The following is a 15,000-nucleotide window of genomic DNA, read 5'->3' as shown; positions in this document are numbered from 1 at the left end:
TTATGTCAGGTAATTGGTGAAGCAGCCCACAATCCTCCAGTCCGCTCACTTCATTTGATTCAAAGACAAGGTTTCCACAGTTAATGCCACTAGAAGCTATTTTTCCCAGTTTCTTAAACACTTCATCATTTTCAGGTTGAAGCTCATCAAATCTCTTGTACATGTAACTACCAAGGTCAGTGTTAGAGCAACTGTATTTACCACGGCCGTGCTTGTGAAAGAAAATCTTCACACTAATGCTGTAGATTTCAGTAATCTTTACGGGTAGCTTGTGCTCAGCATGTAGTAAGCAGTGACAAATGATGAAACAATTCACAGGGATATAGCACAATGAAAGCAGATTGAGGTTGGTGCTAATGTGTTGCCATATTATTTCTTTTAAATTACCACTGTCATCATCTTTTGTAAACTTCTCCACAAATTCCTCTACTTGCTCCGATGTAAATCCGGTAATTTCAACAGTTCTATCAAACTTCAGTTCTTTGACATCTTTCACAGCAGTTGGCCTTACTGTTGTTAACAGTGTACAACCCTGAAGAACTTTTCCAGAAGCAATTTTCTTGTACAGACAACACAGAGGCATTCTCTCCTCTGCAGTGTTCTTGAAGCGAGAGTCATCTTTGGCAATGCCTGACCTTGAGGAAAACTCGTCCATCCCATCAAAAATCAAAAGTACTTTGCTTGGGTTGTCTATAATGCATTGCCACAATTCATCTTTCAAACATTCCACTGTTTCTGAGAGAGTCAACAGTTCACGGAGATTAAGATCTGGTTCCGAGTTCAAGTGTCTGAATTTCAGACAGACTGTTACAATTATCATTACGTGAAGATATGAAGGCGTGGATCAATCGTTTTAGTGGAGTGACTGTCAAGATACTCTGACAGGTGCAAACTCCAACAGGATGATTTTTAAGATACTGGTCACTGCAATGTTTTTACAGCACAAAAACATCTATACATTGCACTTACTCTTTTTTTATTGTAAGTGCCTAGATATCCGAGATAACTAGGCATAAGAAAAAGAAAGAGAACATATCGTAACAATTATACAAGTTACAGAAACCACAGGTGGTACCGGTCCACGACAAGCAGCAAAGAATACATTTTTTTATTATAAATTATAACGTGAAAGGAAAAGGGGCAAATATTCTATCCTGGGGAAAAGGCGACGCATTTTGCAAGTTCAAATATACATTTGCCCAATCATAGCAAAAGGGAGTGAAGTTTACTGTTGAAAAGGTGAGGTTTTCCCGAAGCCAGGCTATTATTAAAGAGGGTGTTAAATCAACTGAACAGTGTTAGATTCGTTTTTAAGCCACTCTCCAAAGGTATGCCAAAACGATGACGTTATTCTCACTCATACTGTCCTCCCTAGAAACATTATCTTTGACAGTTCTACGCAGAACAGAAAGTCGGGAGAACCTTAAAATTTTCATCGATTATCTCAACAACATTCACCCTACCATAAAACTCACTAGCTCACAGTCTCCCACCAATGTTCCTTTCCTTGACGTTAACGTCTCAGTAACTAGTGACGGAAACATAAATACAGACCTATACACGAAACCTACGGACAAACACGAACATTTACATTATTCCTCTTGTCATCCTCTACACACAAAAAAAGCCATTCCTTTCAGCCTAGCACTCCGCCTACGACGAATTTGTTCTACCGACGAAACGTTCAAGATTCGCACCACTGAACTAACGACATACCTTCTGAAACGAGGTTACAAACGCGACTTTGTTACTTAACAAATGCAAGGCGCCGCAGACATTCCCCGCATACATGTATACCCTACAACCTAAACAGATAAACAAACCCGAACGCATACCTTTCATAACGACCTATAATCCATCACTTCCTTCCATCTTCAACATAATAAAAAAACACTTCAATCTACTTCTTTCTTCTGACCGCTGCAAAAATGCTTTCCTACATCTACCTGTTGTGGCTTTCAGGCGCTCCCCTAACCTTCGAGACCTGCTGGTAACAGCTAAATGGTCCCCTAATGTAACTCATTCTAATTCCGCACTTCCTTCCGGTTCTTTTCGCATTGGCAAAAACTGCGCTACCTTTCCTTACATTTTCCATGGACTAACCAACTTCACATTCTTCTCTACTGGCGAAACGCGCTCCATTAATTCCCACATAACTTGCGAAACTAAAAACCTTATCTACATGATTCAATGCAACAGATGCCATCTACAGTACATAGAAGAAACTAAAAGACGTTTAAAAGACCGTTCTCATGAACACCGCCGCACTTTAGATAACGCTAATACCAAATCCAAACCTACTACAGTCGCAGAACATTTCCACTCCTCTCCTCACAACATCTCTAATGACATCCAATTAATTCCTATCGCAAAAATCATCCATGTCATTTTCACACGTGAGAAAAAACGTCTGCATCCTGTGGGTGGTTATTCCCATTTGCATTGCTTTAAGATCCCAAAGATATGTGGCCTGAGAAAGATGAAAACTGTACCTTAATACCGCAGAATAGTGTCTGCAGGGGACGCAAATAGGACACTGAGTAACAAACAGATGTCAATTTAACTATTGACTGAATTTCATTTAATTTGGCCTCATTTAGTTTAAGACTACGCATGTACAAAATCAAAAAATGTTTCTTCCTTTTATCTGTATCATCGTTTGTTAGTAATAACGATCGCAAACAATTGGAACATGTAACATAAAGCGTAATAAACACCACTTTTTCATGAAAATCTTTGTGAGAAAAGAATATGTACTAGATTCTGAGAGTAACACTTCTAACTATAATAACGATGATCAACTCCTATTTTCTTTTTTTTGGCTTGTAATCTGATAATCGTTTACTTTTCTTGTAAGAGAATACCCTGTGTTAACTTTGACGACCGATTTAGGTCAATTTCCTGACGAAATTCAAACAACTTAGTACCTCGTCTCCGTTAGTCTGTGTTGCCATGGCCTGGCAAGGACACCTGGTCCATTAAAAAATACGAGATATCCACATTCATTGAAAAAGAACCTTATTACGGACTATGAAAGGCACTAATATTAGAGTTTCGAAGCAAGCAACCGTGGACAATTTTCCTGTCGGTGTACGTTGGATCAGTGGCTTGATCTGATCGGCGTTATTTCAAGTTGAGAAACTAAATATTTTAAACAAAAGCCGATACAACGTAGATTTGATTTTAGTGATGTACTATATTTCGGCTGGCCAAACCAGCCTTCTTCAGGTACAATGAGAGTGGGAGCGCTACGCTCCTACGAAACAAGCTTGTCGATCTGCAATGAAAAAGTAGTCCACTCTTCTATATATATAACCAGCTCCAACTCCTTTGTTGTTGAGCACTCTCTGAGGGCTAGTATTGGAACTTAAAGTACTGTGTATTTATATATACTCTTGTGACTCCACAATGCAATCCAACAATGTGTAACCGTACATCCTGTGCCCAAGTTCAGGAGTTGCCATAAAAACATTATGGTGACAACCGGGAGGGCACATTGTATACATATTGTATATTACGCTCACTGTTCATACAGTTTGAGCACTCTCTGGATTGGGTGGAGAGCCTCATAATAGGTGTTCACTATTGGCATAATGCTTCGCTCACTGCTTGCAGTTTGAGCACTCTTGTGACTCCACAATGCAATCCAACAATGTGTAACCGTACATCCTGTGCCCAAGTTCAGGAGTTGCCATAAAGCCATTATGGTGACAACCGGGAGGGCACATTGTATACATATTGTATATATATATATATATATATATATATATATATATATATATATATATATATAGTAAATGGATGTTGACGTAATACTGGAAAAAATGTGATAAAACATGGCAGTTACAAAGATTTTGAATTCAGATTTCCGTTATTTTTCCGTGACTCTTAGTATTTGAATTCAAAATCTTTGTAACTGCCATGTTTTATCACATTTTTTCCAGTATTACGTCAACATCCATTTACTATATATATATATACATCCATTTACTATATATATATATATATATATATATATATATATATATATATATATATATATATATGTACATAGAAGCAATTCAATGTAAACTCTCATTGTACCTGAAGAAGGCTGGTTTGGCCAGCCGAAATATAGTACATCACTAAAATCAAATCTACGTTGTATCGGCTTTTGCTTAAAATATTTAGTTTCTCAACTAATATTAGTAATTTTGTCCAAAAGAAAATGTTTCTTCTTTCAGGATCCTTCTTGGCTTCAAAAGATGACATAGAAAGGGTCGTCGAAGCAGATGCCTTTTACCAAACAAATGCCTTGCAAGATGACACCAATATGCATGTTAAAGACGGTAACCTAATTCAAATGGAAACAACAAAGATCAGAGGTGATTGAAACGTTGTTCAAAATACAACTACAAACAAAGTAAAATCAGAAACAAATATTTTCTAACAGAGACTCGATCTGTAAGGCCAGGGAAGCTTTTTTATTTTCAAAAGGCAGGACAATTGATCCCAGCGGTCTTAATACCCGCGAAGAAACGTATTAGATTTCAGCTTGTTATTTAGAGTGATTTCCGTTATTTTTCCGTTACTCTTAGTATTTGAATTCAAATTCGTTGTAACTGCCATGTTTTATCACATTTTTTCCAGTATTACGTCAACATCCATTTACTATATATATATATATACATAGAAGCAATTCAATGTAAATTCTCATTATTCCTGAAGAAGGCTGGTTTGGCCAGCCGAAATATAGCACACCACTAAAATCAAATCTACGTTGTATCGGCTCTTGCTTAAAATATTGAGTTTCTCAACTTGTAATCACGCCGATCAGATCACGCCACTGATGCAACGTACACCGACAGGAAGATTGTCCACGGTTGCTTGCTTCAAAACTCACTTTTAGTGCCTGGACAACAAGTTTTATATCAATCATCTTAAGACCGCTATGTTCACACTCACTAATCATGAAATCCAGTTGAATTTTGTTCCCTTTGCCACTCATCAAAAATTGACTGAACAGACCATTAATCTCATCAACCACACAGTGGTATGTTGGCAAAGGGGACAAGAATGATATTGGTAAGTTTAGAAACTATCAGACTTTTTAAAACATAAATTTTTCCAAGCAAGGACAAACGGCAAAGTTCCCTGCAGCCTAGGGCTGTTGTGACTTCTGCTAATTTTCGTCGTGATTAGCTATTCTTGTTGTTGTGCGGTCAGTATATAGATAGCCAAAGACCCAATGTTGTAAATCTTTTATGTTACACAGCTCAAAAATGAAACATAGTCCTCTGAGATGACATGTGCTTACTGCTAATAAAAGTCAAACCGATTAACATTGTCTTCTTCTGCTTCATTCTTAGGGCCTGGCCAAACGAGAAATGTTTGGCTTTTAAACAACATCAAACATTGTTTGGTGACCAACCATCTTACCGTTTGGCCACCTAGTTTGGTGCTGTTTGATCGTGTTTGGCCGTGTTTGATAAAATATGAAGGCCATCAAACATTCGATCAAACAACTTAAAACATTTCTTTTGCTCTCTTGTTTGATGGGAGAAGTTTTGTTCCTTTTGCCAGCCGTATCAAACATGTCTGGCGCGTGCATGCGTACCACGCTTGCTCAGCTGCTTGTATCCACGTGTTTTTTATGTATTTGTGACCCATAGTTCTTTGCTAGTGGAGTTTGATCTGAGTTAGATAAAACACGTTTTAACCGTTTGGCCACTCACTTCAAGGGCGGATCCAGGGGAGGTGCACTGGGTGCAGTTGCACCCCCCTCGGTTACCAAAAAAACGACAACATATATACGTAAACTTAACAATTGTAAACAATCACACAGCAAGCGCCTGAAATTACTGTCATGTTACACTCTTAATTCTTCCTAGTAATGTAAGCTTATATAGCTAAAAAACGGCAAAGCGAATTAAGCTACTAGAGGATATTAAAAGCACAAAAACTGCATTAAGTTAGATTTTTATTTGCCTCATCATTTACAGAATTTGGTCTTTACTCCACAACAAATAACAACACAGCATCACTGAACCAAATCAGTTTATTATAGGAGGGCTTGGCGAGAACCACCCCGCGCACTATATAACACAAACAATTTACGATTTACAAGACAAATCCTTGAAAAGCAACCAAGGATAAAGCTATCTCCACGCAAGCCACGACACTATAATCAATAGACGAAATATATGGCCTACTTCTTCGATAAGCAACCAGTCTTAGTACCGGTTAGCCTGGGGGACATCAGCTCCGTCACTACATGTGACTATAAGATCGTGAAACAGGCCATCTTGGCCTACTTCCCCAAATAAGCTCTCATTGCAAGCTTTGTGCCAGTTAGGCTCCCAGTTAGGCTGGGGATGATTAACTCCGACGTTACATTAAAGTATAACTGAAATATAAATAGGTCATCTTGGCCTACATCCCCATATAAGCTCTCAAGCTTTGTGCCAGTCAGGCTGCCAGATAGGCTGGGGATCATCAACTCCGACGTACAATATAAATAACCTACAACATAAACCTAGAGTACAAAAATACAAGAGGAAAACGAACAAAAGTCGTAAAAATCTCGTAGAGCTGAGCAACCGCTAACAAAGCAAATGTGGTTAGAACGGAGGCCAGAAAAAACCTGCCAGAAAAAACCCCTGTGGGGAAAAATGAGCAGGAGATCTGGGTAGGAACCAAGGCTCAAGCTCCAAGCCCATCCTACGAAGGCTTTACAAAAATGAAATTAGAACAGCCGATCCTACCAGACTGGATGCAATTTACCTGCGAAAGAAAGAACTGAGCAACTGAAAGAAGAAATTAAACGAAACGAAAGGAAAGAACGCGGTTGGTTCTGAAGCCTAGATGACAACCACGTGTTATACCCGGTCTTATATACCCCTACATCCCTACTCATGATGCTCCGGCCTGGAAGCTAGGCCCTTGTTGTATCTCGTGCCGACAAAATAGTTATTTCAGCCTTATTCGCAAGCTCACTCGTCGGAAATAACATATTTTGTCTCCACTCCACAACAAATAACAACACAGCATCGCTGAACCAAATAAGTTTATTATGGGAGGGCTTGGCGAGAACCACCCCTATATAGAATGACAAAGAATTGGGCAAAGGCGTGATAAATAGACACTAAAAGCTTACATGAATTAGAGTCCAAGGAATTTGGAAACAGAGAGTCTTTGATCCAGATCGTCATCGACATATATGTCTTTGGCTTTCGTCGACTTACGGTCGCTGAAAGACTCTGTCGCTGACGCCACTGTTAGCTGCCATAGTCGCACCACCTGAACGCAGAGAGTGCAGCCCGAACTTGGAAGGGTCAGCCCCGATGGTCTTCAAATCCCGCCTGAAAGCTTGTCTCATAGTGCTGTAACTAATAGGCTTATCGGGGGCTATCAACTTACAAGAATCCTTACCCTTAGAAATGGGTCTAAAAATCAGATCCCTGGAATCTGGAGGAATTTTAAATTTGGTAAGATACTTTTTGAGGAGCTTGACAGGACACGCGGGACTAGGGAGCACAGAAATTATTACTTCGTCTCCCCGACGAAGCTGGTCGTTCTTACTTTTGGGGACTTTAATAAACATGAATCCCTCGTTAAAGAAAATGTCATTCCTCCTTATCCTGGAGACATCGTCGAACCTAAAGAAGCCGGCAAATGACAAAACATACAAGGTAATATTGCGCAATTCAACAGGGTTTTCAAGGTTAGAACGGCTAATAATATCATGAATCACACTGGATGAAATAGGCTCCTTGCGGTTAAGAATAGCAGTACCAAGAATTCTTTTTGAAGCAGACCTGACGGCCTCGACGATAGGGTTATCCGTGGGGGAGGGGATACCAGCCATACTATGTGCCCACTTTATGCCATAAAAGGCAGGATCAATTACACTAGGGGAATGGGATTGCTCAATAAGGTGTTGCAAGAACAATGCAACGTGAAAAGGTTTAGCGGGGAAAACATTCCTGTCAAACGTACTAATGGCGAAATCCTTCCTCTTGCGGTAAGCGCGGTGGTACAGCAAGGATGTACTGTTGGCCTTTGAGAACAGTATTGTCGTCTTCAATCTCTCAGCTAACCCTTGGATGGGACCGTCTGGCAGAGCGTCCTGACCAAAGTCCCAAAAACCGGATTGGAAGATATCTGATAAAACCTGCTCATCTGGTCACTTTGAAGTTGGAGAGCCGGACTGCTTTGTCATCGCGGCCAGCAAGAACGCCAATGGCCGGTCTTTCCACAAGCGAAGCATGTGCCAACGTTAGGGCCACGCGGCAGGAAACCAGAAGTGGCAGTGGCTGGCTGGTGGGACTGAGTTTGGAATTGGGAACTTGGAGACGAAACCGACCCGCGGAGTGGTGAAGATCTTTTGGTCGCAGCCATTGCTGAAGACTTCTTCCTCTTTCGAGATGACATAACCGCACGGGCGCGTCTCTCAGCACTGTAGATGCGTTTTTCGTCCTCCGAATCGGCTGCTAGATCGTGTTGTTTGTATTCTTCGACCGTACTCCAACCGTATTCAGACTTGTCAGCAAGAAGAATATGTTTTTGCCGTTCCACGAGCAATTTCACTTTCTGAAGGTTGGACTTCTCGGCGGCGGACTTGGCGCTGTCGAAGGTCTCCGCAAGTTTGAGATTGAACTTATACTGGTCTTCGTTGGCTTTTCTTCTAAACTTGTTCGGTTCTTGAAATTTCAATTTCTTGATCTCTTTCATTTGCTGTTCTGTCGACGTTTCGTTGGCATGCTTAATTTGACCTGCAGTGTCCATGAGCATCTCCTTAAAGGAGGCCATTAACTGATGGTTGTTGGCTTGAATTAGGTCGGACACTTCGTCTTTGGTAACCGACATTACACACGGCAAAGTGAAGAAATTAAACGAAACGAAAGGAAAGAACGCGGTTGGTTCTGAAGCCTAGATGACAACCACGTGTTATACCCGGTCTTATATACCCCTACATCCCTACCCATGATGCCCCGGCCTGGAACCTAGGCCCTTGTTGTATCTCGTGCCGACAAAATAGTTATTTCAGCCTTATTCGCAAGCTCACTCGTCGGAAATAACATTTTATCATACTACAGCCCTAACCCTCTTAAAAGCATGTATTATACATTGTCTAACATATAAAGATTGGGCTTCCTGTGCATTTCCTTCTGACATGTGCACCCCCCTAGCCAAAATCCTAGATCCGCCCTTGCACTTGAACATCAGCATGTTTGATCACCAAGCAATGTTTGGTGTTGTTTAAACGCCAAACATTTCCCGTTTGCGAGGCCCTTATTTATAATAGAAATTGAAAAGGAATTCTTTTAGAACTATGAAAACAAGGCGTCAGGTTTTGTAGTGTACCAATGCTCAAGGACTGCGAACAGGGCGTAGGCTAGTTGTAACTGTCGGGAAGTTCCAACAAGTAAAATTAAGTAAGGAAATAAGGAAAGATTAGCATGAATGAATTCTCACTAACACAATGGAACAATAATACACATATGTACCTCAATGGAGCCACAGTAGCAATTAATTTGCTGAATTTTTTTAGGTTCCAATTTAGCCACTTACTCGGCCGGGAATTCTGCTTCATGTGTTCCATCCCATCCCCAGAAATTTACAGTTCCCCACCGAAGCGCGAAGGGGAAAATCCGTGAGGCAGTTGTAAATTTTTGAGAACACTTTTCAAACTTAAATAATGACAGTCAACGTATGCATGAGCATAAGACGCCAATAAAAATTCCTGTGTTTTGCATGAGAATACAACGAAGAGGTAATTTTGACAGACAATATTAAATCAGAAAAAAAAAATTAAATAATCTTTATTTTGAGCTTTCAACACAATTTGTCACTTTAAAAAGGCAAATATCTATTTTTAAAAATAGTATTTCGACAATAAAAAGCGACTAAGGAAAAGCTCAACCCGTTTATGTAGGCCGTCGATCTGAGATCGCGGTTCGTGATATCACGTGACGTGGGCTTTGTATCTTTCTTTCAGTCTTTCATCAACCATTACATAGTGCTTTACTGGCCATAAATAGCCAATAAATAGCCACAAAAAGCCTTAAAGTGCTACTATGACCAAAAATCAATTATAGTTTTTTTTTTGTATTTCAAAACTATGTTAACTGAGTGACTAAGTGACCGAAGTTTTAAGCCTTTATTTAAAAAAAGACACATGTTTATTTTGATTTAATTTTTCTAATTAATGGTTCGCCATTACCAGCTTTAAAATCTTGAGAGAGGTGGATCGACTCACCAGTTAAAAATGTGTGTACACGCGCCTAAATCAACATGCAGCACAAGGGTTTCGACCTTTCAGACTTTTAAACTCGTGTTTTCCATGTCATAATAAGCTGCGTTCACACGCTGTTGAATCTTAAGCTGGTCAGTCTCTGACCTCATCTTATCCTCGATCCAACCCTCTGAGGTCCAATCGGTCAGTCTTGAACGCGTGAGTGATGGCGAACCGTGGAATCCAAAACTTGCACTCAAAGAAAACAGCCTTTGGATAAAATTCGAAGCTCGCAGATTTTGCCAGTCACGTGTCAAGCAAACACGCTTTCAAAATCTGAAGGGAAAAGGGAAGTGAATTTTTGTTATCAAAGTAGCACTTTAAAATGAAAATGAAAGTTCGAGAGTTCAGATAAATACATTACGAGAGAAAAAGATAATAGCTAGATAGCATTTAGCACTTAAACCTCCCAGCAGATAGGCTATATTTGTTCAAGTTAACAATAGATAAGGAATCAAAAAGTTGTTTACAAAAATAATTAAGAGATGTGAGGGTTACTTACCTGGAAGGTGGGGGTATGTGATATATTCACCTGGTACCGCTCCAAGGGCTCCAAGGGCCTGATTAACTGTTGAACCGCCCCCCACCGAAGAGTAAAATCGTTTGCTTTGGGAATTCGTTCCAAATGGTCGAGAAGTTGTAAATTAATTGCAACTAGACGCCCCATGAGCGTACACTGGGTTGCCTGTGGTACGTGTTACACAAAAACGGAAGACACTGAGTTGGGTGGTATTGAACTGCAGCGTTCCAGTAGTGGGGGTGATGTAGACCATTTGAGGGGTCACCCAGGTGTCATGTCAGCAATGGCCCTTTGGCTCACACGTTCAGACGTTAAATTATTTTGTAATGTCGTGTCCAGTTTTGAGCTCTCTTACTTTTTTAAGCTTTGGTAATAAATTCAGTTCAAAGATAACAAAACACGCTCTTGAGTGAAACTCACTCGTTTCATTTTTTAAAGGGGCTATGTCACTCAAAATGATATAATCCATGATTTGGGTTGCAGCGATGGCGCAGTGGTGAGAGCACTCGATTTGATTTTCGTTAATTGTTAATTTCAGTTTACAGTGTCCCCAATTAGTACTCCAGCGATAGAACGACTAGACAATAAGATGTTTTCCTTTCCTTTTTTTTTCCTCAAAATACCCAAAAATAGGATGAAACATTGCAAGATTCATTTTAAACTGTTGAACAATATAAAAGAAATACTGCATAAGGAAAGACAAGCATGGATAGACATAAATGTACAAGATTGAAACGGATTACATTTGGGTAATCTTGAAAAAAGTCTGCCTGACATTTTTCAAAATTATGACAAATCGCCTGGATAAAGGTCGTTTTTTTCTTAGAATCATTTCGTTTGTGATGTAACGATGATTTCATCGGTAAAGGAATTCCGCATTACGATTTTTGAATTTTAAACTCGTGATTAACTAAAGATTTTCCCGAAACACCCTAAAATAACGTGACATATCCCCTTTAAGTAACATCATTTAAGTCTGCAAAAAAACTAACTGCAAATTGCTCTGACGTACGTTTCCCTCCCGTCATGCATGTCTAGAATTGCACTAAGCAAACGTTTATGCCACACACTAAGGAAGGACTAAACATGTTGTTTCCGCTTCATAATTTTGCTTCTTTTCAGTCTAATCTGGTGACAGGTCAAATTGTTTTTTTTTGGTTTACACTTGCACCAAATGGTATTTCAAATCCGGGAGTTACGGTGTAGCACTTTTATCTCGCGGGGTTAAATTTTTGCGGATTTTGCGGATAGTACTTGATCCGCAAAAGCAAGTCCCAGCAGAAAAAAACACCAGCAAAATTAAAGACCGTAAAAATTTACTCCCGTTAATATAACTAAAAATGGCTTTTAATCCACATACAGTGAGGTAAAAAAGATCGTTTATTTTAATATTTGCATTGAGAAAAAGCAATTGGAGCTTTCTACAAACAAAAAAGAAACGATAAAAGGTTAAGTCAATACTTTCCAGTTTCTGGGGCATAAGAAACGAACTCAACAGCGGTAGTCAATTAAAAGGTCACGTTAACCATTTTCTAAGGCCTCCAGGATGCCACATTTTTTCCACCCGTTCTCGATGATTAAGGGTTTCTTTTTTTACCAAAGAGTAATAGAAGTTGAAAATAGTCTTGCTGCTTGAAAAGAAAACTGCAACAATTAGTTCCCGGCGGAAATTTCAGTCAATTCACGCCGCAAAAATATGTTCCCGTAAACTTCAAAAAATGACCAATCCGCAAAATAAAGTCCCTGAAAAATTTCATGATACACGGTAACAGTAGAAGGCAAGCCAAAAGGCAGATGAAGAAGTATAGTTTTTATATAAAACTCTGAGTTTCCAGTTCTCAGCGAAAGAGTAACGACAATCGATCACAAAAACACTAAAATTCTTGGGGAAGGGCAGATTAATCACGTGCTAGGCAACCACAAAGGTGCACGTGATCACATTGTGTCAAGGTTCTTATGAATGTTAATGGTTCGTCGCTTTTAGAATTAAACAACGTACTTTTTAGCCAAGAAACTTACGTCTTTCGTTTTTTAATTTTGTTATAAAGTTTAACTGAATATTTATATTTCATCTGTCGGATCGGGAAGCCTTCTTTGTCGGGTTATTGACCCGTGACCGGACTCTTCTCTGGAACAATGTTGATCAATCCCTTCACTGAAGAAGCACTTCTTTCAATAATGAAGCAAAAAATGGACAGCAAGCTTTCTTTCAAATAATTCTTGACTGACAAGAATTTTTTTTCTCTTTTTTTTTCTCTGAACACTGTGCAAAGGTGAGTACAAATAAATAAAATCATAAATAGCCAGAAAATTGTAAACACAGCCTACTCAAGGTGTTCGATTCCGTCTCATGGTCTCTGGTATCCAACTCGAATAAGTTACCAGAGAATTTGCCTCTTGGTTTCAGTGTTATACACAACACTGTTATACAGGTCAGCGGTCAGCGGTCATGAAGGTCGGACGGATTTTATCGAGCTCCGCCATTTTGCTCTACATTTTTCTATATTTCACCACTTTTTCTTTAAAATATCAAGTTCTAAGCAGGCTTTCTCAACAATCTTGCGATTATCACATCTTACCGACCGTTTGGCGAATCTATTACGGATCCATAATCTACTGCAAACGCTTTCTACACCGAAGGATTCCCCACTCGGCAAATGGAATTGCAACTTTCAATCCATCGATATTGTCTTCTTCGAATAGCAACAAACACCACGACTGTTTTTGCCTCTGTGGTGATATCCATGCCAATCCTGGTCCTAGCTCTACAGAATCCCCGGCAGAATGTACTGTTTGCCACAAATCTGTGGCTAAGAACCACAGAGCAATTGCATGTGATCTTTGTTCAAAATGGTGTCATATAAAGTGTGGCGGCGTAACACCTAAGGAATACCGACAGCTACAGAGAGAAGACAATTTTGCGTGGACGTGTCCTCCCTGTTTGTCAACCCTCACGTCTCTTCCATTCGCCAACGTCAGTTTATCATCTGATCAAAGCACGACTTTTGACCCTCATGAAGACTCTGACATTTGTGTCTTACCAGGGTACGACGATGTTGCAAAACGATTTGTGAAAAAGTGGGTCACATAAATGTCAATGGATTTGCGGGATTTAAATTCGCTGATGTCAAACTTTGGCTTTCATCGCTCCTTTTCGATGTGCTTATTATTACGGAAACGAAACTTGATACAAGTCTTCCAAATAGCCAATTTGAAATTCAAGGCTTTCGCTTACTTCGAGTGTATAGAAATTGCTTTGGAGGTGGTGTTATTATGTATATCCGCAATGACATCATCTACCAACGTTTGAAACATCTGGAAAACCATCTTGGGATTGAATGCATTGCTGTCAAACTAAAACTTCGCAACGTATGGTCAACATTAATCGGTCTCTACAGATCACCCTCACTCCCAAAGAACATATGGAGAAAGGAACTTGCCAGTTTGTTGGAAGCCTCAACTGGAAAAGGCGAGAATGCGTCTTCCTTTTGGGTGATCTCAATTGTGATTTACTATGTCCATATAAACCTCCTAAAAATGGTCGCGATCTATTAGACATTATGAATCTGTTTCACTTTAAAAACCTCGTCAGCTCTCCAACTCGCAAAACAGCAAAGACAAGTACCTTACTGGATTTAGTTCTCACAGTAACGCTAAAACAAAAATATTAACTACTGGAGTGGTCAATCCGCACATTAGTGACCATTCACTGGTATTTGCCATTCTAAGGGCATCGCCACCGAGATCGCGCTCACAGAAAATTACTTTTCGCAGTCTCAAAAATTTTAATCCTGAAAGTTTTCTTACTGATTTAAGGTTACTTCCCACCTTCAGAGGCCGAAAAAATCGTTTTTTTTTTATTTGACAAAAGTTAGGTCAGTCATTTTATCTAGCGTTTCAAAAGGAAAATGTTAAAAATCTCAAAAAGCGGCCGAGTTATTTAGAAAAAACGTATTTTCAAACAAAGTTAATAAACTATGAAGGTGTCATAATCTTGTCAACGGGTGAGACCTCTTGGGGAAATTTTCGCGGCAAAAGCTCACACGTATTCATGTTATTTGCATATTTTTATTTACATCACGTACTTGACAAAATTCCCACGTGGAAGCTCTAATAACTCGTATGGAAAAATCAAAAGCAGAAAAAAGTCCTTGGGTAAAGAAAAGAAAAAAAAAACGGCCCAAAGAAGAAAGAAATATCTCCA

General features: G+C 39.5%; 3 protein-coding genes across 3 annotated transcripts in view; all 3 read right to left on the bottom strand.

Annotated features, from left to right (window-relative positions):
• Positions 1 to 820, bottom strand: part of LOC137987932 (protein NLRC5-like) — a 1,224-nt gene extending 404 nt beyond the window's left edge. Inside the window, exon 1 of the mRNA XM_068834013.1 lies at positions 1 to 820. This exon is cut by the window's left edge and continues 404 nt beyond it. Within this exon, the coding sequence (XP_068690114.1) occupies positions 1 to 820 (820 nt within the window).
• A 6,399-nt stretch (positions 821 to 7,219) lies between these two features.
• LOC137987931 (integrase/recombinase xerD homolog) lies at positions 7,220 to 7,846 on the bottom strand. The gene has a single exon (XM_068834012.1). The coding sequence runs from the start codon at positions 7,844 to 7,846 to the stop codon at positions 7,220 to 7,222; it is 627 nt and encodes a 208-aa protein (XP_068690113.1).
• Positions 7,847 to 8,196: 350 nt separating this feature from the next.
• On the bottom strand, positions 8,197 to 8,847 carry LOC137987917 (uncharacterized). The gene has a single exon (XM_068834004.1). It carries the CDS (start codon positions 8,845 to 8,847, stop codon positions 8,197 to 8,199), a length of 651 nt encoding a protein of 216 aa, XP_068690105.1.
• Between the last annotated feature and the right edge of the window lie 6,153 nt (positions 8,848 to 15,000).

Source organism: Montipora foliosa, unplaced genomic scaffold (genome assembly GCF_036669935.1).
Source record: "Montipora foliosa isolate CH-2021 unplaced genomic scaffold, ASM3666993v2 scaffold_395, whole genome shotgun sequence".
In the NCBI taxonomy this organism is placed as follows: domain Eukaryota; kingdom Metazoa; phylum Cnidaria; class Anthozoa; order Scleractinia; family Acroporidae; genus Montipora; species Montipora foliosa.
This window is presented reverse-complemented; position numbering and strand designations above follow the sequence as displayed.

Bases quoted from the DNA above. Each gene is read 5' to 3' on its own strand.
- LOC137987931 (XM_068834012.1), bottom strand. From the start codon at position 7,846: ATGGCTGGTATCCCCTCCCCCACGGATAACCCTATCGTCGAGGCCGTC.
- LOC137987917 (XM_068834004.1), bottom strand. From the start codon at position 8,847: ATGTCGGTTACCAAAGACGAAGTGTCCGACCTAATTCAAGCCAACAAC.